The sequence below is a fragment of the Sciurus carolinensis genome, chromosome 3, assembly GCF_902686445.1.
Source record: "Sciurus carolinensis chromosome 3, mSciCar1.2, whole genome shotgun sequence".
Taxonomy (NCBI): Eukaryota; Metazoa; Chordata; class Mammalia; order Rodentia; family Sciuridae; genus Sciurus; species Sciurus carolinensis.
Genome location: NC_062215.1, coordinates 66,449,358 through 66,474,539, shown reverse-complemented (window position 1 = coordinate 66,474,539; position 25,182 = coordinate 66,449,358). Strand labels below are relative to the sequence as shown.

The 25,182-nt window shown below is 38.1% G+C and overlaps 1 protein-coding gene across 1 annotated transcript in view; it reads left to right on the top strand.

Annotated features, from left to right (window-relative positions):
* The window catches only part of Crlf3 (cytokine receptor like factor 3), a 43,984-nt gene that overhangs the window by 1,757 nt on the left and 17,045 nt on the right, over positions 1-25,182 (top strand). The window contains exons 2-6 of the mRNA XM_047546827.1: positions 14,375-14,582; positions 17,238-17,325; positions 18,279-18,456; positions 20,041-20,263; positions 21,668-21,800. Coding sequence (XP_047402783.1) covers positions 14,375-14,582; positions 17,238-17,325; positions 18,279-18,456; positions 20,041-20,263; positions 21,668-21,800 — 830 coding nt within the window. The remainder of the gene's footprint in view (positions 1-14,374; positions 14,583-17,237; positions 17,326-18,278; positions 18,457-20,040; positions 20,264-21,667; positions 21,801-25,182) is intronic.

Below are 25,182 nucleotides of genomic sequence, written 5' to 3'. Positions count from 1 at the left end.
TTTAAATAGAGGACATACTTTCCTATAATTTAGTGTAGTTTAGTATGGTTTTTCTTTTTGTTCTGTTTTGTTTTGAAGGCCATTGTCTTGGGCCTGGAACAGAAAAAAACTAAAGGAGCATCCATTACAGATTTCTGATGACATTGCCTTCTGACTAGACTAAGTAATAATGTAGTTCTCTTTTGTCAACTGGAATGTGTTTTGTGCCAGTGCCAGTTACAAAGGCTAATTCTATTCGATTGTGTGTCTTTGGGTTTGAAGAATAAGTCCACTGTTAACTTGTGTTTTAAGGTCTATGTTACCAAAATATTATCAAAATAAGCAGCTGGTTTTATTTGGTGGTTAGGATATTTTTAAAGTCCCAGTCATTTTCAGAATAACTACATAAAATATATGCCTTTTTAGCCAAAACTCTTTTGCATGGGGAAAAAATGAGAAGATCAAAAAGGAAGGGAAGTTATCCTTCGTATATAGTTTTTAATTGCTGATTTTATTTACTTTTGGCATATGATTTGTGTATGTGTGTGTGTGTTTGTTACTAGGGATCAAACCCAGAGGCTTGTGCATGTGAGGCAAGCACTCTATACTGAGCTATGCCCCCAGTCCCTGATATTTTTCAATTGAGATATAATTCACATACCATAAAATTCATGTTTTAAAGCATTCAATGCAGTGGTTTTTAGTGTATTTACAAAGTTATTCAGCCATTATCATTGATTAATTCCAGAATCACCCTCCAGAAAAATTCCATACCCCTTAGCTGTCATTCTTACTAGCCCCTGTCAATCACTAGATTATTTTCTGTCTCTGTGGATTTGCCTATTCTGGACATTTCATATAAATAGAATACGGTATGTACAATATATATCGTGATGATTTCTTTATTTATATATTTATTTAGAGACGGGGTCTTGCTAAGTTGCTTAGGGCCTTGCTAATTTGATGAAGTTGTCTTTGAACTTGAACTTGTAATCCTTCTGCCTTAGCCTCCAGACAAACACCATGCAGGGCCCTGTTCTTTTTTGTTTTAATTTTGAGACATGGTCTGGCTATGCTGTTCAGGCTGTTCTGAAATTTGCAATCCTGTCTCAGCTTTTCTAGTAACTGGGGTTACAGGCTTGTACCACCATCCCTGGTGTGTTTTTACCCTTTTCTTTCTTCTTCTTCTTCTTTTTTTTTTTTTTTTCTTTTGGTATGTGTGTGGTACTGGGGTTTGAACCCAGGGGCACTCTACATCACAGCCTTTTTATTTTTATTTTGAGACGATGTCTCACTAAATTGCCCAGTCTTGCCTTGAATTTGGGGTCCTGCCTCAATCTCCCTAGTAGCTAGGATTACAGGCAGGCACCATGGCGCCCAGCTATGGTTTTGCTTTTTTTAGACTATATCAACAAATTACTGAATCACATGATAACTCATTTTGTTTTAAGATTCGTTTAACCTTTTCAGGAACTCTTGTCATATCTTTTATCTTTACTTCTGTTTCTTGCCCTTTAAAAATCTCGTGAAATTTGTCTCACGTTTAGAAATCATGTGCCAGATGTGGTGGTGCACTCTCTAATCCCAGCAAATTGGTAGGTTGAGGCAGGAGGATCTTGAGTTCAAGACCAGGCTCAGCAATTTAGCAAGGCCCTAAGCAATTTAGCAAGACCCTGTTCTCAAAACAAAAAAATAAAAAGAACTGGGCATGTAGCTCAGTGGCACATCCCCAGTACCAAAGAAAAAGAAATCATGTGTATGAAAGTCTAGAAGAAAGAATAAAAATCTGTTAAATTATTCTGTCAAAAACAACCATCAAGCCAGGTGTGGTGGTGTACACCTGTAATCCCAGTGGCAAGTTCAGATCCAGTCTCAGCAGGTTAGCAAGGCCCTAAGCAACTTAGTGAAACCCTGTCTCTAAATAAAACATTAAAAAAGGGTTGGGGATGTGGCTTAGTGGTTAAGTGCCCCTGGGTTCAATCTTTGGTACTAAAACAACAACAACAACAACAACAAAAACCCCATAAATCAATTGTCAACTTGTAGCAGTTTCTTCTCTATGGTTAAGTTTAGACCTTCCTCTCTGTTTTCAGAGAAAAGGAAGTTCTGTGTAGGAAGGCAAGGGTTGTCTCTAGCTTTTATTGTTTGAATAAGTTAAAGGCAAGAGAGATGTTGACTGTCTTCAGGAAATCAGATCGTGTTTACAGCCACTCTATCCTGATGTTGAAATCATTAAGAAGAGTTCTCTCTAGCTCCCTGGAATGCTTGGTACTAAGATGTAAATACCAAAGTAATTAACTCCCACTCTCCTGAAATGTTCATTTATTTATTTACTCAGTAAATATTTTTGGGGCATCAGAGGTACTTCTATATACTGTATACTGTGGTCAGAGAAAAGAACACTGTCCTCATGGATTTATTTTTATCTTTGGTGGTTAATAATTAGGTTTTCATCTCTAAAAATAAATAAGAAAAAAACTAAATTCTTGTGTATTCATTTTTGGATTTTATTTCCATTGTTTTTCATCACTAGCCCTATTTCTATGTGAGCTTTTTTGCTTTTTCTAAGTAGAGATAAACTAATCAAGGGATCCAACTGTCTGTTCAGGCCCCACACAGTGAGATACCTTAAGGATATTGTTACAGTCTGAGGCCTGGTCCTTAATCTTTGTAAATCCAGAATTGCCATCTTTCTGTTATCGGTAGAGGATTAGCTTGAGGTACTAGAGGTGCCTATGGTGAGAATATGGTGAATATTTTAGTTTGTGTACAGTTATTTTTTACTCTCTAAAATGAATATATTGGCCGTGTGTCTTTCTATAGTGTGGGTTTTTTTTGGTTTTTGTCTTTCCTGGCATTGACAGAATCTGCTCCCTCAGAGAAAATGGTTAGATCCTGGTACATAATTGAGATGCTGTTTGATTAGGACCTGGCCCAGCTCTGGCCAGTGGTGTCCCTTAGGTCCTTGCTACAAGTGTGTTCCTTAATCTTCAGGAGTGATATCACCTGGGAGCTTGTGAAGAATTCAAAACCTTTTGCTCCACCCCATACCCACTGAATCAGAATCTGTTCTTTAGCAAGGTCCTAGGCCTGATATGTATGCACTTTAAAGAAAAGGCACACTGCCTCAGAGTACATGATTATCATTTCAGCTCTGTTTTCTGTTGTTTATACTGTGTTTTCATAAATTGCTTTGGTTTATCCTCAAGGTTAAAATGTTATTTGAAATATTGCACATTTGTTAGATAATTGTACAGAGATATACAAATGAATAATTGACATTCTCAAGCCAAAACTTGTCTAACATGTCCTCATACCTGTAACATGGCCATTTGATGAATAAGTATTCCACAGCATTTTCATTTGTTTTTTGTTTGTTTGGTACCAGGGATTCTTTTGTTTGTTTGATTGGTACCCAGGGGCTCTTAACCAATGAGCCACATCCATATCCCTTTTTAATATTTTATTTAGAAATGGGGTTTTGCTAAGTTACTTACGGCCTCACTAAGTTGCTGAGGCTCAATCCTTCTGTCTCTGCCTCCCGAGCTGCCGGGATTACAGTTGTGTGCCACCCTTCCCAGTCTGCTTTGTTTTGTTTGTTTGTTTGTTTGTTTTCTAACAATTAATTTCTGATGACCTTTTGAAGATTTTGCTACTATTCTTTTTTAAATTTTTAATTTTGGGCCAGGTGTGATGGTGCACACCTGTAATCCCAGCTACTTGGGAGACTGAGGCAGGAGGATCACAAGTTTGAGGCCAGCCTCAGCAACTTAGCAAGGAGACTCTAAAAAACTTATTGAGGTTCTGTTTCAAGATTAAAAAAAAAAAAAAAAAAAAAAAAAGAACTGGAGATGTAGCTCCGTGGTAGTGTGCCCTTAGGTCCAATCTCTAGTACCAAAAAAATTAAGTAAAAGTTTTATTTGTTATTCAAAATTTACACTAACTAGACTTTCTCTGTGTGTGTGTGTGTGTGTTTTGTTTTGTTTTGTTTTGTTTTTTAAATGGTCTGGGGATTGAACCTACGGTAATGCCCATGCTAGACAAGCATTCTACCACTAAGCTACGTCCATAGCCCTTATTTTATTTTGAGACAAGGTCTTGCTAAATTACCCAGGCTGACCATCAACTTGCAATCCTCCTGCCTCAGCTTCCCAAGTCCTGAGATTCAGGTTTGCACCACCACACCCCACTCGACTGGTATTCTTGATATTCCTGATGTATAATAACTACATTCTGTATAGATCACAATTCCCACAGGATTTGAAAACAAAGTGTACGAAAGACTGGGACATATATAGAACCCAGTAAAGAAAAAAGTAAGTTATTGCAGAAAACCAAGACAGGAAGTCTTAGTAGCTCAGCAAAGAAAAAAAAGCTATTATTGCTTCTTTTATCTCTCACTTCCCCTTCTGTTACCCATTTTCAAAACAGTACAAAAATCTGCTTGAATGTAATGTGTTACAGCAGTAGCACTTCAAATGTCCCTGTTGTAGTGTCCTAAGAATAATTTAAATCTAGATCTAGGGAAAACCAAGAACAAATGAAATTTAAAAATAATCTATAATTCTACTATTTGCAGACAGCTGTGGTAATACATATATGTTTGGCTAGCATTGTCAGTATTTATCAAGAATATTTTTCCATCTGTAGCATAATTTTTAATGCAGAGGTAAGTGGAGTGTATTATGTAGATACTTATGGAGCATTTGTTGGTTGTAGGCTGAAAGTATTTACTCAGGTACCCCAAAATACTGGAAGCAAAGCTCTGTAAGCAGATCTAAATAATTTCAATTTAGGTGGATGTGGGATGGAGTCACCACACAAATATCTTGTGTGCTATTTATAAAATTTTCATAAAAACTATTCTTATTACCATAAAACTGGGAAATATGATTAATTTTGTCTTTCAAAAAGCCAAACAAAGGACTGGGATCATGGCTCAGTGGAATAGTGCTTGCCTGGCATGTGTGAGGCACTGGGTTCCATCCTCACTCAGCACCACATAAAAATAAACAAACAAACAAATTAAGTAAAAGGTATTATGTCCATCTACAACTTAAAAAAAAAGTCAAAAAGATGTAGGGCAGTCCTTTTTTTTTATACCGTTATCTTATTTATTTATTCATTTTATGTGGTGCTGAGGACTGAACCCAGTTCCTCACACATGCTAGGCTCTACCACTGAGCTACCAACTGCAGCCGGGCAGTCCTTCATTATTGAGAGCTGTCAGTGAATCACTTACACTTGCAGTTATTTAACAGGGACAACTTAGCCTCAAGATCCAGTGAAATATAATTTTTCAACTCTTCAGTTTCCTTAATTGTAAAATGAGGGTAAAGATATTGCCTACTTTAGCTGACCAATGTGGGAATTAAAATGAGAAACATATTTAAAATGCTGTGCACAGTGCCTGGGAAATGGGACATTCTTAATTAATAATAACCATAATAATAAATCCACTAACTATTGTTACCCAGGTGACAGTTCCTACTTCAACTGGCAACTTATTCTTTACGTTTATACTCTATTTTCTAGCAGAATGCCATTTTTTTTTTTTAACTCTGTTGGCAGTTTGTGGTTGTCCCCACTTATGTAAGAACTTAATGCTTATTATATTTACTTGTACATACAGTTGTCCTTCACTCAAAATGAGAGATTTTTGAGGTCAGGATCATGCCTTATTTATCTTTACTATTCCAATTCCTGGCATATACTAGACCTCAAAAAATGGTGAATGAATGCCTTCAAGAATGTTGTGGGTTTAATTTTGCAGACATCCTTTTTAGATTGTCTCTGACAAATAAGGTCATATATACCCAATTTGTTAATGCACTTAATCAAGAATTAAACATTTTTTAAAATCATATGGTTTAGTTATCTTACTGTAAAATAAACTGTGCCAAAGCTTAATGGGTTAAAAACAATCATTTTATTTGCTTACAGTTCTGAAGGTTGACTAGAACTGAGTTTTCTTGGCAACACTCTTGTGGTTGCAATCAGATGGCAACTGGGGTTGGAATGTCCAAGACAGAATGTTTACTTATGTGTTCGGAGCCTTGGTGTTAGCAGGACTCAGTTGGAATGCTGGGCCTCAGCACCACTCTCTTTTTCTCCCTTCCTCCCACATCTTCCTTTCCTTTTCTCCCTTCCTTCCTCATTTCCCCTTCTTCTCTCTTTCTCCTTTCTTTTGCCCCTTCACTTGTGTTCTCTACAAGTATAGCCATACTACTTTCATGGTGGCACAGAACCTGCAAAACCACAAGAGTAGAAGTTGCCAGGTGTTCTTAAGACTGAGGCCTGGAACTGGCACACATGAGTTTCACTCCATTGCTGTGCACACGTGACTATGCTGTTAATCACAGGCCCAGCCCAGATTCCAGGGCAGAGGACTACAGGAGGCTATGAGTAGAACAGGAGGCTATGAGTGGAACTGGGAGGTGTGTTTACTGGTTCATTGAGGGCCACTAATGTAACAGACTGCTAAGTCATATACTCTACTTTTTTTTTTTCTTTTTGAGAGCTTTCAAATAAGAATTTTAAAAAATCTTAACTGGTGGTATACGCTTATAATCCCAGGGACCCAGGAGGCTGAGGCAGGAGAATCACAGGTCCAAGGTCAGCCTGGGCAACTTAGTGAGACCCTCAGCAACTTAGCAAGAGTTTATCTCAAAAAGGACTGGGGATGTAGCCTAATGGTAAAGGTACCCCTGGGTTCAGTCCCCAGTACTGGGGTAAAAAGAGGTTTAAATATTTGAAACGTAAAAGGAAATGTAGCAGTGCTTAGGAGTCAATACCTGACTCAAATTTAAATTCTTCAAATTCTTTGCCACCTCATTGACTTAGTGATGTGAGTAGGTGCATCACACTGACCCCCATGTTACCATAGATGGTTTCTGTACAGGGTTGCGATAGGGTTTATTTGTGTGTTTTTTTATTTGTTTGTTTATTTATATTTGGTATTGGGAATTAAACCCAGGGGCACTTAACCACTGAACCACTCTTTTATCCCCAGCCCTTTTTTATGTCTTATTTAGAGACAGGACCTCACTAAGTTGCTGAAGCTGGTTTGAACTCACGATTCTCCTGCCTCAGCCTTCCAAGCTGCTGATTGTGATAGAGTTTAAGTGAAACCAGGGGTTTATTTAAGTACCTGGCTCAAAGGTGCTTGGCAAATGATACCTGCTGCTGTATTGTTATCATTGCTGTTTTTATTAATGACTGATATCTTTGTCAATGCAAAGACAGATGACTAATGTTGTACATTTCATATAACCAGAAAAACAGTATTTAGGTTCTTTAATTTCAGTTGACTATGTTACTATGTTACATCTCCCTCCACCCTTTTTCCCTTTTTAGTTCTGGGAATAGAACCCAGGGCCTCGCACATGTGAGCCCTCTACTTCATCTTTTATTTTTTATCAGTACGTTCTTATTAGCTAATGTTGTTTTCTTTTCTTTTTCTTTTTCCTTTTTTGTACAGTCTTTTTATTTTGATACAGGTTCTTGCTAAGTTGCTTAAGGCCTCACTAAATTTCTGGGCCTGACTTTGAACTTGTGATCCTCCTCCTGCCACAGCCTGCCAAGTTGCTGGAATTACAGATATACACCACCACACCTGGCAGTTAATGGTTTCTAAAGACAGATTCTTAATTTTACATTGGTTTTAGTTTTCTATTGGTCAAGCAATTGAGAAAATAAGTTCTTAGACTAAACCTGGAAAATTTCTTTTCTGTAAAGTCATGCACATTCATGTTTTAGAGATGATAGTATAGATTTCATGTTGCTTAATTTGCTGAAATATAGTATTATATTGATGTAGCAATTGTTTATTGAGGCTTAAGACCAAAGTGTCTTAAATCACTTCCTCCATAGATTTTATGACTTTTTGGTAGCTAAACTCTGGAGAAATATATGACAGTCATGTTGTTTTGGAGGGTTGTAAAGTTATTCTATAGGCCTTTGGTTAGCTTAGTATTGATGAATGGGGTTTTTGTGTGTTTATCATCCTATTAAAACTTTAAAACAGTTACTTTGAAGTTAGAGTCAGCTGAAGTAGAAACTTTGTATATGTCTTAATGATTTGTTACATTAGAGGTTTTAGTGGTAAATGAGTTCAGAATATGTTTAATCAATATATACAATGTGTATTATAGTTTCCTTTTTAGACCTCGACTTGTGTGTCATTTGTATTCTTAAATCTACCTTGTTACAAACTGTGAGAATTGTTTTTGCCTTAAGTGATGAAGTAGCATTTCTGGCTGATGGTTGTCACACAATGCTTTACATAAGGGCAAGAAACATATTCTAGTAAGAAGTGTTTTTACTTCTGGACGCCCAAAAGGGAGCTGACCACTGGGGGTTCTGGCCAGGCATGACTTGGCCAATTCTTGCTCTGACCTCACAAGGAGCCATTGTGAGGCATTTTGAAAGGACAGGTATATAAGAGGGTTGGCTGCAGCTGGGCTTTTGTCCACAAGTACAGGAAGCTCTTGGTGGTGACCTGTCGAACTCCCAGCTAGTTAGTGTGTTTGGCGGTTGGTAGTTGGTGACTGTGGTCTTGGGATGTTGGTTCTTTGATTTGGGTTTGTTGTTTTGTCTTGTTTTGGTTTTTGATTTGGGTTTGTTGTTTTGGCTTGTTATTTTTTTTTAAGCTAGCATCCTTAGGTGGTGTTCTTGCTTAGGATGTTTAGCCAGAATAGTGAGAGTGAGAGTAGGTCAGCCTCCCAGCCAGGGCCCAGCACCTGGTGTGAGTGCGCCTTCACGGACCACTACGAGTTTGTGAGGACCATTGGGCATGGCTCCTATGGCCAGGTGGCCCTGGCCCGCCATTGCCCCACGGGGGCAGAGGTGGCAGTGAAAGTCCTGGAACTGGTGCCGGAGAACATCCCGGTCCTCTCCAAGCCCAGCGTGCTGATGAACCTGGAGCACTCCAGTGTGGCCCAGCTCTTTCAGGTCATTGGCACTGAGAAGCATATCTACATGGTGATGGAGCATGCAGGTGGGGGAGAGCTACTGATGCGCGTCGCATGTGGCATGCAGGAGGAGGAGGCCCGCAGGGTCTTCAGGCAGATAGTGTGTGCCGTGGGCTACTGCCACGACAGGGGCATCGTGCACTGGGACCTGAAGCCAGAGAACATCGTGCTGGACGCCAGAGGCCGCATCAAGCTCATCGACTTTGGCGCCGCCACCAGGTTCCGGGCCAGGCAGAAGCTGAGGAGGTTCTGGGGTACTGTCCCATACCTGGCCCCCGAAACCATCCTGCAGGAAGAGTACGAGGGTCCCCCAGTGGACATCTGGAGCCTGGGGGTCATCCTCTACTTCATGTTGACACACACCCTCCCATTTATGGCACCCAGCTCCAGGAAGGTACTGGAGCTCATCGTCCTGACAAGGTACAACGTCCCTCTGTCTGTGCCAGTCAAAGCCCGAAGGCTCATCCGCCGCATGCTGACGGTGCAGCCCAAGAAGCGGCCCACAGCCAAGCAAATCTCCCAGCATCTGTGGCTGAAGCAGGGTGAGGACGACTCACCCCCTCCGTGGAGGGAGGTAGTCCCCAAACACCCAGACCCCGAAATCCTGACGCTCCTGCTGGACATGGGTTGGGAACCATACCAAACCTGGTTATCGTTGCTTCAGAGAAAGTTTGATGCGCCCATGGCCACCTACTTGATTGTCCGGCACCAGAAAAGGCAGGGGGTGGGGTGCGTGTTTCCGAGAAGCCTGTGCCTCCCAGGTTTGTCGCCCCACCCACGTGTCACCCATCTTCCTGCTTTCCCTGGCCTTCCAAGGAGGAGCAAGAGTGAGCCTGCTCTTCACCTCTGCCCCTGGCCCTGTGAGCCTCAGCTACCCAAGGAGGACAAACAGCCCACACCAGAGGCCCCCAGAAGGGCCAGCCTGCCTGCTATTCCTCTCGGCTTCCTGCCTCCAAAGGACCCCACTCTCAGCAGAGCCACCCACTCTGACTCTGTGTCCTACTTGCCCAAACACTGGAGGATGCTACTTAGGCTGCTGGGAAGAGGGCACAGAAACTCCTCCCAAGATTCATCCACAGACAACAGGAAGTGCTGGACTGGGAGGATCGCCACCTGTGTCCGAAAACTCTGCTGCTGCCTGCCACATGCCACCAATGCGGTTGTTCCAATGGCAGAGAGAAGAGACGCTCCGGACCCATAAACAGCGTGGCAAGGAGCAAGTGGAGAGCTGAGCCACACAGAACCAGCGCCCAGCATGAGTCCCCTCTGCCCCCACCTGCCAAAGACACCAGAGACTGTTCTGCCCGGGACACTTCACCTGCCCTGCCCCTCTCTCTCCTTTCTCCCATTCTTCTGAGATGTTTCTAATAAATTTGTTTCAGATAAAAAAAAGAAGTGTTTATAGCCAATATATAATTTACAGTTTTTCCTGGGAACTCTTTAAAACAGGGGTCTGTAAATACCGAATAACTTGGTGTAGTAGAAAGAGAATGGTTCTTGGGAGTCAGGCTGGCATACTAGAGTTCAGTGGTAAACAATGCATGTCCACCTCTCAGAGTTGTGAAGATTTAATGAGTTAACTGAACACGGTAGACCACTGATACCATGTCAAATATGAGGAAATTTATTCAGCAATGAAGTTCCCATTTCTAAATTAGTTTCATAAAGCCAAGCAAATGAACTTGATTCAATTAGTATTCATGGGAGAAGAGATAGATCCCAAAGCAGTATCAAGTTTGAAATGCCAGTGGTTGGACAAAAGGGACCAAATTTATAATCAGAGCTCAAGAGGTGGGTTTGGAAATGGATTTTCCCTTTCATAGTTCTCTCGCTGTTTTGTGTTGACTTACTTCCTTTTTTTTCTTAGGTTCTGAAACAAAAACAAAACATAGGGTCTGCAACTGCTGAAGGAGCTTTTGAATTCTTTCTAAAGAGGAAATTGACTTTACCTAACTAGTGCACTTCCTGTGTGTACTGTATCCGTTAGAGAGTGAGACAGATCCTTGGTATAGTGCTCAACTGCAGTATTTCCTCTTGGTGGTAGGCATTTGAGATGTATTACAGTGTTCTGACATGCTGCCTTCATTTATTCTGTTATCTGCATTGTGTATACAAATCACATGAGGCCTTGTTCAAAACACAGGTTCTGATTCAGTACTTCTGGATGGAATCTGAGATTTTGCATTCTAACAATATTCTAGGTGATATATCAAAACCACAAAGCCTTCTCTCCCTGGTTCTTTCAAAATGTTATTTGAAGCACCCAAAATTGACTTTATTTTTATTCAACATTTATTTGTCACATACTATGTGATGGAGGCCTGATTCTCAAAGATCCCAGAGTTGAGTGATATACCAACACAAATACATTTTGCGTTTATGGCCTTTTTTTTCTTTGACTTGGATTTGTTTCATAGTTATGTAGTTAACAATTAAACTTAGATTAGGATTTCTGTATTTATTTTTGATATAAGAAATTATTTTAGTTACTATAAAATATAATTATATTAATGTCCAAAGGAGAAAAAATTGCTTATATGATCCACTCAGCAAATGAAACTGCTCCTTCTTTCTGTGTTTCAGTTCTTGGGCATGGGCATTTTTGTTTTAACATGTTATGAGCATTGCTTGAAAACAATAGTGTCTTTGGATTTTTTTTTCTTTTTTCTTTTTTTTTTTTTTTTTTTGGTACCAGGGATTGAACTCAGGAGCACTTAACCACTGAACCACATCCCCAGCCCTTTTTTATATTTTAGTTAGAGGCAGGGTCTCACTGAGTTGCTTAGGGCCTCCCTAAGTTGCCTCAGCCTCCCAGGCTGCTAGGAGGATTACAGGTGTGCACCACCACTCCAGGTGTCTCCAGCCCCTTTTACATATTATGTGGAGACAGGGTCTCTCTAAGTTGCTGAGGCGGGCATCAAACTTGTGATTCTTTAGCCTTAGCCTCCCAAGTCACACAGATTACCATTTGTGTCTTCTGCTTTTTATGTTTGCTATTAAGAGAGTATATAGAAAACTTTCTAAATTTCTTTATTAATTGTTGAAATATTATCTTTTATCCATATTCTGATATGTTGTTTCTTGGTAGATTTTTCTTGTATTTCAAACTCTCACTCAGAGAAAGTTAGCAAAAGGATTTAGGTGGTAAAAACATAATGTTATATGAGACTAACATAATAATATTTGCAAAGAAGAATATGTGCTTATTTATTCATTATTTTTGCAGCACTGAGGTAGCACTTAGGGACCTGTGCATGCTAGGCAAGCATTCTACTACTGAGCCATGTCCCAGCTCTTGTGTTTGTTTTAAAATTTAACTGAGTTAGAATTGCTCTAAGAAGAAAAAATGAATTGTGTATTATCTGAATTGTGTTCCTTCTTTTTAAAAAACTGGTACCTGCTTTTTGTTCATTTGTTTCAGTATTAGGGTACCTTACCACTGAACTATACTCCCAGCCCTCTTTTTTTTTGGTACTGGGGATTAAACCCAGGGGCACTTAACCTCTGAGCCACATCCCCAGTCCTTTTATTTTATTTTTTTAATTAATTTATTTATTTTTTTGGGTGCTGGGGATCGAACCCAGGACTTTGTGCTTACAAGGCAAGCACTCTACCGACTGAGCTATCTCCCCAGCCCCCCTTATTTTTTATTTTGGGACAGGGTCTTGCTAAGTTGCTTAAGGCAAGTACTGAGCCTGGCTTTGAACTTGTGATCCTCCTCCTCAACCTCCTGAGTAGATTGAATTACAGGTGTGTGCACCATTCCTGGCCAACTTGTTTGTTTTCAAAATATGCGAGAGATATGACAATTTTTCTGTCCTGTCTTCTCAAACTGGTGTTCTAAATCTCAACTCTATGGACTAAGGGCAGTGTTTCTCAAAGTGTAGCCAGCAGAATCACAGGTATGCTTGTGAAAAATGAGAACTCCATCCATACACTCCTGTAGCTCTTCCTCGAAGCTTCTAGTTTGAGATGGGACACTACAATTTGAATTATAAGAAGCAGCCTACATGATTTTTCTGCAAAGAAAGTTTCATAATTGCTACTCTAGGCAAGCCATGATTTGGATCTGAGGAATTTATAAACTTGAATTTTTTTTAGGGTACAGATTATTCATTTTTCTGGGAAGAGAGTCCATAAACCTCTCATAACTCAAGAAGAATTAAGTCATTGTCCCAATTATGAGTCTCCTTTGGATTATAAGTAAAATCTTTTTTTTTCTTTTAGCATAAGGAGTGCATTTTATTCATGAGGTGATTTGTGTGTGTGTTTGTGTGTGTTGTGGCTTCCTAATCTGTTTTGTTACTTCTTTTCATTAAATTGAATTTTAATCTCCTAGTAATTAATTTTTTGTACTGAAATGTATACTATTTCCCAAAACTACATGGGGTAAATAATAATTCCTAATGCTTATTGATTGAGAACAACAATGTGCTAGTTATTTTACCAAGTTCAGTACATAGATTATTTTAATTAATCTTCAGAACAACTCCATGAAATTATGATTATATTCTTTTGACAAGTAAGAAATTGACATATTTGTGAATGATGGAACCAGAAATTGAACGCTTTCTGATGTGACTCAATTTTATGAAATTCTGTAAGTTTGTATAAATGAATTACATTTGGTTTAGCAATAATGGAAAATATATGCATATATAATAGAATATTATTCAACTTTTAAAAAGAAGGAAATATTGCCATTTACAACAGCATGGATGAACCTGGAGGACATTATGCTAAGTGAAATAAGCCTGACACAGGGAAAAAAAAAAAACTACATGATTTCATTTATATGTGGAATCTAAGAAAAAAACAAATGCCTAGAATAGAGTGGTTACCAGGGATGGGGTAGAAAGGGATATTGGTTACAGGGTACAAAATTTCAGTCATATATGAATAGATTCTACAGATCTAATAATGTACAGAATGGAGACTATAGTTGTATATTTGGAAATTGCTAAGAGAGCTCTTCAGTGTTCTCATCACCTACAAAAAGGTAACCTATGACAAGATGGATATATTAATTAGGTTAATTGTAATATCAGTTTTCTATGTTATGTATATCAAAACATTACACTTTCTATCTTAAGCATATATATATATATAGTATTTGTGTGTGTGTGTGTATATATATATATATTTAGTTGTTGATAGACCTTTATTTTATTTATTTATTTATTTATTTATTTATTTATTTATTTATGTGCAGTGCTGAGAATTGAACCCAGTGCCTCACACATGCTAGGCAAGCATTCTACCACTGAGCCACAACCCCAGCCCAAGTGTATATATTTTTAATTAAAAATTTAAAGAACCAAAGATGATAGCTATATGGTAACTTTAGATAATTATGAATGAAGTCTGTGATTAGACTTTTTCTAGAAATTTAGATTTTGAATTTTTATGTTATTTCTTTTCAGATCAAAGAGAGTGCATCACAGACAAGGGATGTCCTCAAACAACATTTTAGTGATTTAAAGGGCACCCTTGGGAAACTCCTTGATGAACGATTGGTGACCCTTTTGCAAGAGGTGGACACCATTGAACAGGAGACTATTAAACCACTAGATGACTGCCAGAAGCTCATTGAACATGGAGTTAACACTGCAGAAGACATAGTCCGAGAAGGTGAGAGTCCAAGAAGCAAATTAAATGTGGTTCATTGAGATTGATGTTTGACTGATTTCTTAGGATACCAGAGGATTCTTGTTATCTGTGGGGTACTTGGGATATTTCTACCTTGACAGTTTGTAATATAGGATTAAAGATACTGTGAGACAAACATCACCCTATGTACATGTATGATTACAGAAATGGTATGACTCTGTTTCATGTACAACCAGAGAAATAAGTTTTACCCCATTTGTTTACAATGAATCAAAATAAATAAATTAAAAAAAAAAAAGATACTGTGAGGCATTCCCAGGTGAGTGTAATTGAAGTATTGAAACCAGGAGTGAATGATTTGTTTCAATAGTTCTATGATAATAGTATCTGTTTCATTGTTATCACAATTTTAAGGTAATTTTGAATCTCTTTCAAGGTTTATAGAATTTAAATCCATTAGCCCTTTTAGAAGGTTAAAAAATATGGTTAATGTTGACTCATGAAATTTAGTTGTTATATTTCTGTCTTTAGCCAGTTTTTTTAAGTCATGGCCAGATCTTGTTTTCTTTCCTTCATGTTGACCTTCCTGCCTTCAACATAGGTCCTTGTCAAGTTTTTTGTTTTTGTTTTTGTTTTTGTTTTTTAATACTGGGAGTCAAACCTTCATCCCCAGTCTTTTTTAGTTTTTATTTTGGGACAGGGTCTCACTAAGTTGCTGGGGCTGGCCTTGAAGTTGTGAGTTGTCAATGGGATTACAGGTGTGTGCTGCCCGCCTCTTTGTCAGGTACATTAAATGTTCTTTGGGGTTCGCAGCCCAGTGGGAGAGACATACAAGCCTAGAGAGATGGAAGATTTTACTGGAGCAGGGAGGACGAAGTGCTTCAGTCTCTCTGGAAAAGTAGAGGGTAGATTTTTGTAGCCATTGCAGAGGCTGGAGGAAATTCATCAAGTAGACAAGGAAAAACAGAGGTAACTATGATTTCATGCAGAAGTAATGTCTGGAGTGGAGTGAATGGCATATTCAAAGGTTAAGGGTTTATTGAAGTATTTTAAGTAGCAGAGTCACAGTCAGAATTACATTTTTTTAAATGACCCTGTTTACAGTTTGGAGATTGGATTATAGGTGGTAAGACTGGAGGCAGAAGAGACTGATTAGAAAGTTGTAGAAATTATCCAGGTGAAAAATGGCAAAGATTGTCAAGTGAAGATGAGACAGGACTGGTTTTAAAGAGTTGTGGGTTTTTTTGTTTGTTTGTTTGTTTGTTTTTGAGATAGAATTGAGATTATTGATCAGCAACTATTGATTTTTGTGAATTACCTAGATAATGAATAGAGGAAGAAAAAGGGAAGGATTAGAGATGACCAAACCAACCTAGTTTTGGATGATTGGGTGAGTGGTGGTACTATTTACTGACATAGGAAGTAAAGGGGGAGGGGGAGACCTTTAGTGGGTACTTAGGCATTTGGTTTTGAGTTGAATTTGATGTATTTAACATGAAAATGTGGGTATAATGCTTAGGAGAGAGCTCATGCTGGAGATGTCAATGTGGCAGTTGATTACATATATATCAAATCTGAATCTGGGAATAAGTAAAATCATCAAGAGATATTATATCATGGGAAAAGTAAGTGACAGAGGGTAGAACACTAAGGGATGCCAGCATTTATAGGGCAATTGAGAAAAAGAAGCCACCAAATGAAACTGAACTCTTAACTTTTTCACAGAGTAAGTACTGTGAGTGGCATAAGATAAAAAGTCTGCATAGCTCACAAGCCTGGAACTGAAAATTAATCCTATTTTCCTACTTATAACATGGTACTAGTGTTATCTTTACACACTAATAATAGTTTTATCTTTTCTTCAATGAGAAGTGTTTACTTTTCACTGACCTTAACAGTGCCTTTGAGAAAATTCTTTCCAGCAGGAACACAGACTGTCTTTTCCCAGAGGCTTTGTATTTGGAAACAAACCCAGAAACAGGTCAACGCAGGTCAGGGTTGTGCATCCATTGCCCCAAAGACTGAGAAATGTTTTCATTTTAGAAAAAAATTCTTTGAGGCACATAACATGTTTGTTATAGCATTTGACACTCAATTTTTTTTTCTTATACTGCAGAAATATTTTTCATTTCAAACTCTTTCTTTCCTCTTTCTCCCAAGGGATAAATACTTATTTATGAAATTTGGAGGATTTTGAGGCAGTATTCAATGTCTCTGTTTTTCTTTTGGTCAAGGAGTTCAGATGGTCTAAAAAAACTTGAGTAACTCCAGGCTCTTTCAGATGGAAAAAAGTTCTGGCAGTGTCCTTCAACTGTGGAACCATCATTTTCTTACACTTGTTATAGCATTTTTGTTGTTCTGTTGTGTGATTTCTGACCTACTGAGATTCTTTAGAAGAGGTGGGCAGAAGTCCCTGAGCCTGCTGCTTTGTGTAAAATTGGTTGTCAAACCAATTTTGATTTTTTAGAGCAGAATCTTTCATCTCTGGCAAAATGTTGCCATTTTCCCTTCTTGGGCTTACCAATAAAGTCACTTATTAAATAGTTTCTACTTTTACATCTTGGGAATTTGACTATGGTGTCACTTAGGAATTGTTTGCAAGAAAACCGGAAACCCATTTAGGTACTAGTTGTGTTGACTATAATGTGACCATTTTTCTTTTACTCTTAATTGTAGGTGAGATTGCCATTCTTGGTGGTATAGAAGAACAGAATGAGAAACTGTGGAGCTTTACCAAAAAAGCCTCACACATTCAGTTGGACAGGTAAAAGAGGTTTTGACATTCTAACTTTTTTGTTTTCCTTTTTGTGGCACTGGGAATATTTTTTCGGGCCTCACACTTGCCAGGCAAGTGCTCTACCCTTGGAGCTACCACTTCAGCCATTTTTTATTTTTAAAATTTTGAGACAGGGTCTCCCTAAATTGGCCAGACTGACCTTGAACTTGCCAACCTCTTGCCTTCTCTAGTAGCTGGGATTATAGGTGTGGTATATTGCATCCAGCTGGACTTACTTTTTTTTTTTTTTTTTTTAAGCTGTTCACAGACCTTTTTATTTTATTCATTTATTTTTATGTGGTGCTGAGAATCAACCCAGTGCCTCACACATGCTAGGCTACCACTGAGCCACAAACCAGCCCCTGGTCTTACTTTTAAGCATTTAAATTATGTCTCCTTTTGCCCCCCTGTTAAAGATTCTGATTAAGGGAGATAGAGAATATAGCTCTCAGGCTTCACTGCTCATTAGCATTAGTATTAGTATGAAATAGTCGTGATTATAAATCTTTAGCCTCATAATACTATAGATTTTTTTTTCATTTTCAGTTGTGAAGAGAATTATTGAGTTCTTACTTTAAGCAGCATATACACTAAAATTGGAATAGTACAGAGAAAATTAGCATGAACCCTGTGGAGGCAGGATTCTGAATGTATCATTGAAATTGAGTAAAGTGGATCTTTTGTTATAAAATTGACAGTTGTGATCCTACCAGTTTTCTTTTTGCTCATATTTATTTGAGAAGAGAATTGTTATGTAATCTTTATGAAGACTAAAGGTCTTCACCACAAAGTCCCCCACTGTCACAAGAATTATTTACTGAGGACTTCAGGACCCTTCTAGGATGTTACTGACCTAACAGTAAATTCCTTGTATTTTTAACTCTATTTTATTTTTAATTTAAGTTAAAAGCCTAATAAACATGTAAGCTTTGTTTCCTCAGCTTACCAGAAGTGCCTTTACTGGTTGATGTGCCTTGTTTATCTGCTCAGTTGGATGATTCAATTCTTAACATAGTTAAAGATCACATTTTTAAGCATGGAACAGTAGCATCTCGCCCACCAGTGCAGATAGAAGAACTAATAGAGAAACCTGGAGGCATCATAGTACGATGGTGTAAGGTATGTAATTCAGAATTGCAGAAGTGGCTTCAACATTATAGATTCGAGATTGTGGATGCTGAAGTTTTTTCCTTAAACTACCTTTAAATATTTTCTTCTCTTTCTAAACAAAAGTCCCTTTTGCTTTACAATTAAGATAAAGTCACTGTGAACATGAAAGGAGGTGATTCTACAGTTTGAAATAGTTTTAAAGGTAATTTTGTATGTGTATGTGTTGCTAGGGATGGGAACCCATGACTTCATGCATGCTAGGAAAATGCTCTGCCCTTGGGCTACATCACCAGTCCCTTGAAGATACTTTTAAAAATCTATCCCAACATTGTAATTTTTTTTTTTTGTTCTTTTTAGATGTACATGACAGTAGAGTGTATTTTGACATATTACACATATATGGAGTATAACTTATTCTAATTAGGATCCCATTCTTGTGGATGTACATGATGTGGAGTTTCACTGGGGGTATATTCATATATGAACATGGAAAAGTTATGTCAGATTCATTCTATTGAACGTTGTTTCTTCTTCTTCTTTTTCTTCTTCTTCTCCTCCTCCTCCTCCTCCTTCTTTTCCTTCTTCTCCTCCTCCTCCTCCTCCTTCTTCTCCTTCTTCTCCTCCTCCTCCTCCTCCTCCTCCTTCTCCTCCTCCTCCTTCTTCTTCTTCTTCTTTTCTCTCTCTCTCTCTCTCTCTCTCTCTCTCTCTCTCTCTCTCTCTCTCTCTCTCTCTCTCTCTTTTACCAGGGACACTTTACCACTGAGCTACATCCCCAGCCCTTTTACTTTTTATTTTGAGACAGGGTCTTGCTAAGTTGCTAAGAGCTTTGCTAAGTTGTCGAAGCTATCCCCTAATTTGACATCTTCCTGCCTTAGCTTCCTGAGCTGTTGGGACTGCAGGCATGTGCCACCATGCCTAGCTTGCAATTTATATTTCTTTTTCTTCTCTTTTCTTTTCTTTCTTTTTTTTTTTTTTTTTTTTTTTTTGGTGACATTACTGGAGATTGAACCCAAGGGTGCTTAACCACTGAGCCATATCCCCAGCACTTTTTATTTTTTATTTAGAGACAGGGTTTCACTAGGTTGCTTACAGCCTAAGTTGCAGAAACTGTCTTCAAACCTGGGTTCCTCCTGCCTCAGTCTCCCAAGCCACTGGGATTATAGGTTTGTGCCACTGCACCCTGCTCTTAGAGATTTATATTTCTTAATCTAACTTATTCATATCTTTTGCCCTTTTTTATCGAGTGACTGGTCTCCTATTTATTTTAGGATTATACATTCTGGATATTAATTCTTTATTATATTAGTGATATATAGTTGTAGAATACCTATTCATGAATTCTGAATGTTTTACTATGGCATTATTGTTTAGAAAAACATGCCATTTCTTTAAGAAATTGGATTTTTTTTTTTCATGTCATACTGGGAAGTATTAAACACTTGGGTCAATAAAAAAAGAAAGTAAATAGTGATGACATATTTCCTGTGACCTTCCCTAGCATAGCCCATATCTAGTACATGAATCTGTGTGCTTGGTCCAGAATGTCCCCATTTGTTTCCTGCTTTTCTCCTAACATAAAACCTTTCTTCCTAGGTGGATGACGACTTCACAGCCCAAGATTACAGGCTTCAGTTCCGTAAATGCTCTTCAAATCATTTTGAAGATGTATATGTAGGTTCTGAAACTGAATTCATAGTATTGCATATAGACCCCAATGTTGACTATCAGTTCCGAGTCTGTGCCCGAGGAGATGGCCGACAGGAGTGGAGTCCATGGAGTGTCCCCCAAATAGGTCATTCTACTTTGGTGCCTCATGGTATGCTGTTACTGTCTCAGCCCTAAGGCTTAACTGCATGTAGGAACAGTTACATTCTGTGCTAAGGACAACCTACTGACAACCTTTTTTCTAAAGATAAATCCTGAAGTGATGAGAACAGCATGAAATGTCTTTTTTTCAAATTACTTAATGTAAATTTTGTTCTCATCAGTTCTTATGTCTAATGCTAGACATATTCTTATCATCATCTAAAATCAAAGATTGATTTCATAGGACACAAATTTTTCCAAACCTTCAATAAATATCTGGGCAGAGGCATTTTCTTAAGTCTTATAATTTGAAATTAGTCTCTCTTCTCCTTTACTATTTCTAAAGACAGTCTCAGACATATTCCTCTTTTTTTTTTTTTAAATAGAAGACAGGATTTCTATATGTTACCCAGACCGTCCTTGAACTCCTGAGTTTTAGAATTCTCCTGCCTCATCTGCCTGAGTAGCTGGGACCACAGGCATGTACCACACATCTGGCCATCTACTCATTTTTTAATTAGGTGGAGTTTTTTTTTCTTTCTTCTTCTTCTTTTTTTTCTAGTATTGGGGATTGCACCCAGGGCCTCACCCATACCAGGCAAGTGCTCAACCACTGAGTTATACCCCACTCGTTTTGATTTTGCTTTGACACAGGGTCTTGCTAAGTTGTTCAGGCTGGCCTTGAAGTTTGCAGTCCTCCTGCCTCACTCTTCCCAGTAGCTGGAATTATAGGCATGCACTCTTGTGCCTGGCAGTGTTCTTTTTTTTTTTTTTTTTTTTTTTTGGGTGGTGCTGGAAATTGAACCTGGGGCCTTGTGCATGCTAGACAAGCACTCTACCAACTGAGCTATATCCCCAGCCCAGTGTTCTTTTTTTGATGTTATACTAGGCATTGCTCATGCAAACCATGCACTCTACCATTGAGCTACATTCCAAGCCCCTATTAATTAATCAGGTTGGAATAAGCTCAGTTAAACTTTAACCATGATTTTTTTTTTTTTTTTTTTTTTTTTTTTGGTACTGGGGATTGAACCCAGGGCTATATCCCCTTTTTATGTTTTATTTTGAGACAGGGTCCCCTAAGTTTGGGGCTGACTTTGAACTTGTAATCCTTCTGCCTCAGCCTTCCGAGTTGCTGGGATTGCGGGCATGCTCCACCAAACCAGATTTTTATTAGCTAGGAGATAACACTTAATTGATGCCATACCAAAATTGCATAGGAATGTACTGAAATCTTTTTGTGATTTGTGAGAGTGACCTTGATACCCTATTACTGAACCCTTTATCTTAGTAAGTTTGTCCATGACCTCTATAAGTAGTCAATTTCACTTCTAAACTCTATCTAATGTGTCTGTATTGAAGTTATCCTTGAATAGGAATCTAATAATTTTCAATATCTTTGCTTTTAAAATAGAGTGGACAACTGGCTTTGAGGGATACAGTCTGAGCAGTCGAAGAAATATAGCACTCCGGAATGATTCTGAATCCTCAGGTGTTCTCTACTCCAGCGCTCCAACCTACATCTGTGGGCAGACATTAACATTCAGGCAAGTAGATATGAATACATCTGTCATAATCTGGGCACAGTGGCACCCATCTGTAGTCCCAGTTACTTGGGAGATTGGAACAGGAAGATTGCTTGAGCCCATGAATTTGAGACCAGCCTGAGCAACAGAGCTGGAACCTAAAACAAATTTTTTAAAAATGATAAAACATCTGTCATGAATTAAGCAACATAGCGAAGTACACAAAATATGTATCAGTTTTAAAATAAAAATATCCTGAGTTTACTTATCATTTATAGGCAGTGTTACTTTGGGAGGGTTCTATATTTCTCTGTTTCATTTTTCTCATCTGTATTCATGAAGTCTTTATGAAGATTAACTGGTATAATGTGTGTAAAAATGCAATACGTTTATGTCTGTTTTCTTCTCTGTAAATACAGATAAAATATAATACCTCATAAGTCTTCCCCCTCCCCCACCTTTGGTACTGGGGATTGAACCCAGGAGCACTTTACCACTGAGCTATATCCCCAGACCCTATTTTTTATTTATTTATTTTTAAAGTTTTTTAAAAAATATTTTTAGTTGTAGATGGACACAGTACCTTTATTTTTATGTGGTGCATAAAATCAAACCCAGTGCCTCACATGTGCTAGGTAAGCACTCTACCACTGAGTTATAACCCAACCTTTTATTTTTTATTTTAAGACAAGGTCTTACTAAGTTGCAAAGGCTGACCTCAAACTTGGGATCCTCCTGCTATAGCCTTCCAAATTGCTGGGATTACAGGCAACCACCTCCACACCTGGCATAAAAATCATTCTTAAAAATTCAAAGGCTGGGGCTGGGGCTCAGTGGTAGAGCGCTTAGCTAGCTTGTGTGAGGCACTGGGTTCGATTCTCAGCACCACATATAAATAAGTAAAATAAAGGTCATTGACAACCAAAAAAAAAAAAAAAAAAAAAAAAAAAAAATATATATATATATATATATATATATATATATATATATATGAAAATCAGGGACAAAGGATTTTTTCCCTTTGTCAATCTATGAGAACAAGTCTCTGAGAGAGACAAATATCAGTGTACCCAAACCATACACTTCTCTTTAAAATGAAACTTAAAGCAAGCTTCTCTCATCACTAATCAATTCTTTTTCTTTATTCTTTTAATCCTATATAGGAAATTTTTCCTTTTCTTGTTATTTGAGCAATATGTTTTATGATCTTATTTCTAAATGCCTCTTTTTAGGAACAGTCCTGTTTTGATATAAAAAAGTAAAACTTGCCTGATTTTCACTATACTCATGTCAGTGTAACAAACTCTGCTCTAAGTTTTAATTCTTTAGATGATAGTATTTTACTATGATTGCTTATCTCAAGTTCCTCTTGTTCTTAGTCCCTTGTTATATAAGGCATGAAGAATATCTGAAAGTTTTATATGAGCCATGGTTAAAATTTTCTCCTCCAGCCAAATAATTTGAACTGTCAGCATTGGCAGAATATGGTAGTTTATGCTTTGTCTCACTTTTGACACCTTCTTTCACAGCTTTTATTATGAAGAATAACATGTCTTAATAACCAGAAAAATACAACAAAAAATAGGGGAGAAAAATGACTTAGTATTAGTCAATTTTCCATTACTGTAGTCTCCTGAGTAATTAACTTACAAGAGAAAATGGTGATTTGGGCACTCAGTTTTGGAAGTTCCAGTTCATCATCAGTTGATCCCCTTGCTTTTGGGCCTGTGTCGGGGCAACACATCACAGCAGTAGCACATCACAGAGCAAAACTATTCACCTCATGGCTAGTTACAAAAGAGGGAAGATAAAGGGCCTGGGGTCTCATCACCCTTTTGAGACCATACCTCCAGTGATCTAAAGTCTCCTACTCAGCTCCATCTCTTGAAGTTTCCACCATCTCTCAGTAGTGCCAAGATGAGGACCAAACCTTTAATCCCTGCGCCTTCCAGGGACATTCCAGATCTAAACTATGGCAGACAAGCTGGGCATAGTGGCATACGTCTGTAGACAGACTGAAGCAAGAGGATTGCTTGAGCTCAATAGTTCAGTGTCAGCCTGAGTAACATAGCAAGACCCTGTATCAAAAAAAAAAAAAAAAAAAAGAACACTAAACTATGATAGTATCTAAGATCCAAAATCTGTTTTTCTCCAAGTAGTCATGAGTTTTCTATATTACCATACCCATTCTCTGCATATGTCCCTTGTTTATAGAAATACTTTCATCAGTGAATCTCCTGAGAACAAACTATTTCTGTGTAATGACAGACCGTTTTTTTTTTTTTTTTTTTTTTTTTTTGGGTGCTGGGGATCGAACCCAGGGCCTTGTGCTTGCAAGGCAAGCACTCTACCGACTGAGCTCTCTCTCCAGCTCCCATGACAGACACTTTTGACTTGATAGATTCAGGCCAGATATCATAATGAAAATAATAATAATTTTTTTGTCTTTTTCACAAAAGAACAAACATGATTATAGTTACTTTTGAAATCTATAATTTCTCTGTTACTGCATCCTTAGCTTTTTTATTCTTTCTTTTCTTCTTTCTCAGTGCCAGGGATTGAACCTAGGGCGTAGGGTCTTCTGTGTGCTAAGTACTCCCTCTAAAACACTGAGCTACCCAGCCCTTCCTTTCCTTTTTTTTTTTTTTTTTTTTAAATTTTTTAGATGTTGATAGACTTTTATTTTATTTATTTATTTTTATGTGGTGCTGAGAATTGAACCCAGTACCTCACACATGCTAGGCAAGTGCTCTACCACTGAGTCACAATTCCAGCCCCCCTTCCTTTCCTTTTTATATGACCTTTTATGCCCTAGTGATGGTGACTCCTACCACTTGATCTGATGCTCTGCTTCTTAAATTCTCCCTCTGTGATTGGGTACAGTGGCACATGCCTATAATCCCAGTGACTCAGTGGTTAAGCATCCCTGGGTTAAATCCACAATACAAAAAAAAAAAAAAAAAACAGCAACAATAACAAAAAATTCTCCCTCTGTGGACACAGGAAGATAGATCTGATAGATTGCACACTTAGGTTTGTTTCTTAAATCATTCAGTAAATATTTATTGAGTAAGACATTGAATATTACACAAAATGATTTGAGTCCACCACTTCCCATCTTCTGTCTTTGGCCTGACACTTGATAGGCCTCAATAAACTGTTAGTTCCTTCATCCTTTCCCAAAGATACATGCCTAGGCCCCACTTGGCAGAGTAATTAACTGAACTTGGTTAAACTCAGTATCATTTTAGCCAGACGTTGCATTTTTGTCATTTTTTTTTTCTTTGAACATAGTATGAGAGTCTTTTCTCCCTTTGTTTAAAAGAATTTCAGGCATTAGCAATTAAGTCAGTTGATATAAATGGGAGGGGAGACCTCCTATATAAGAGTGGCAGATGGTCCT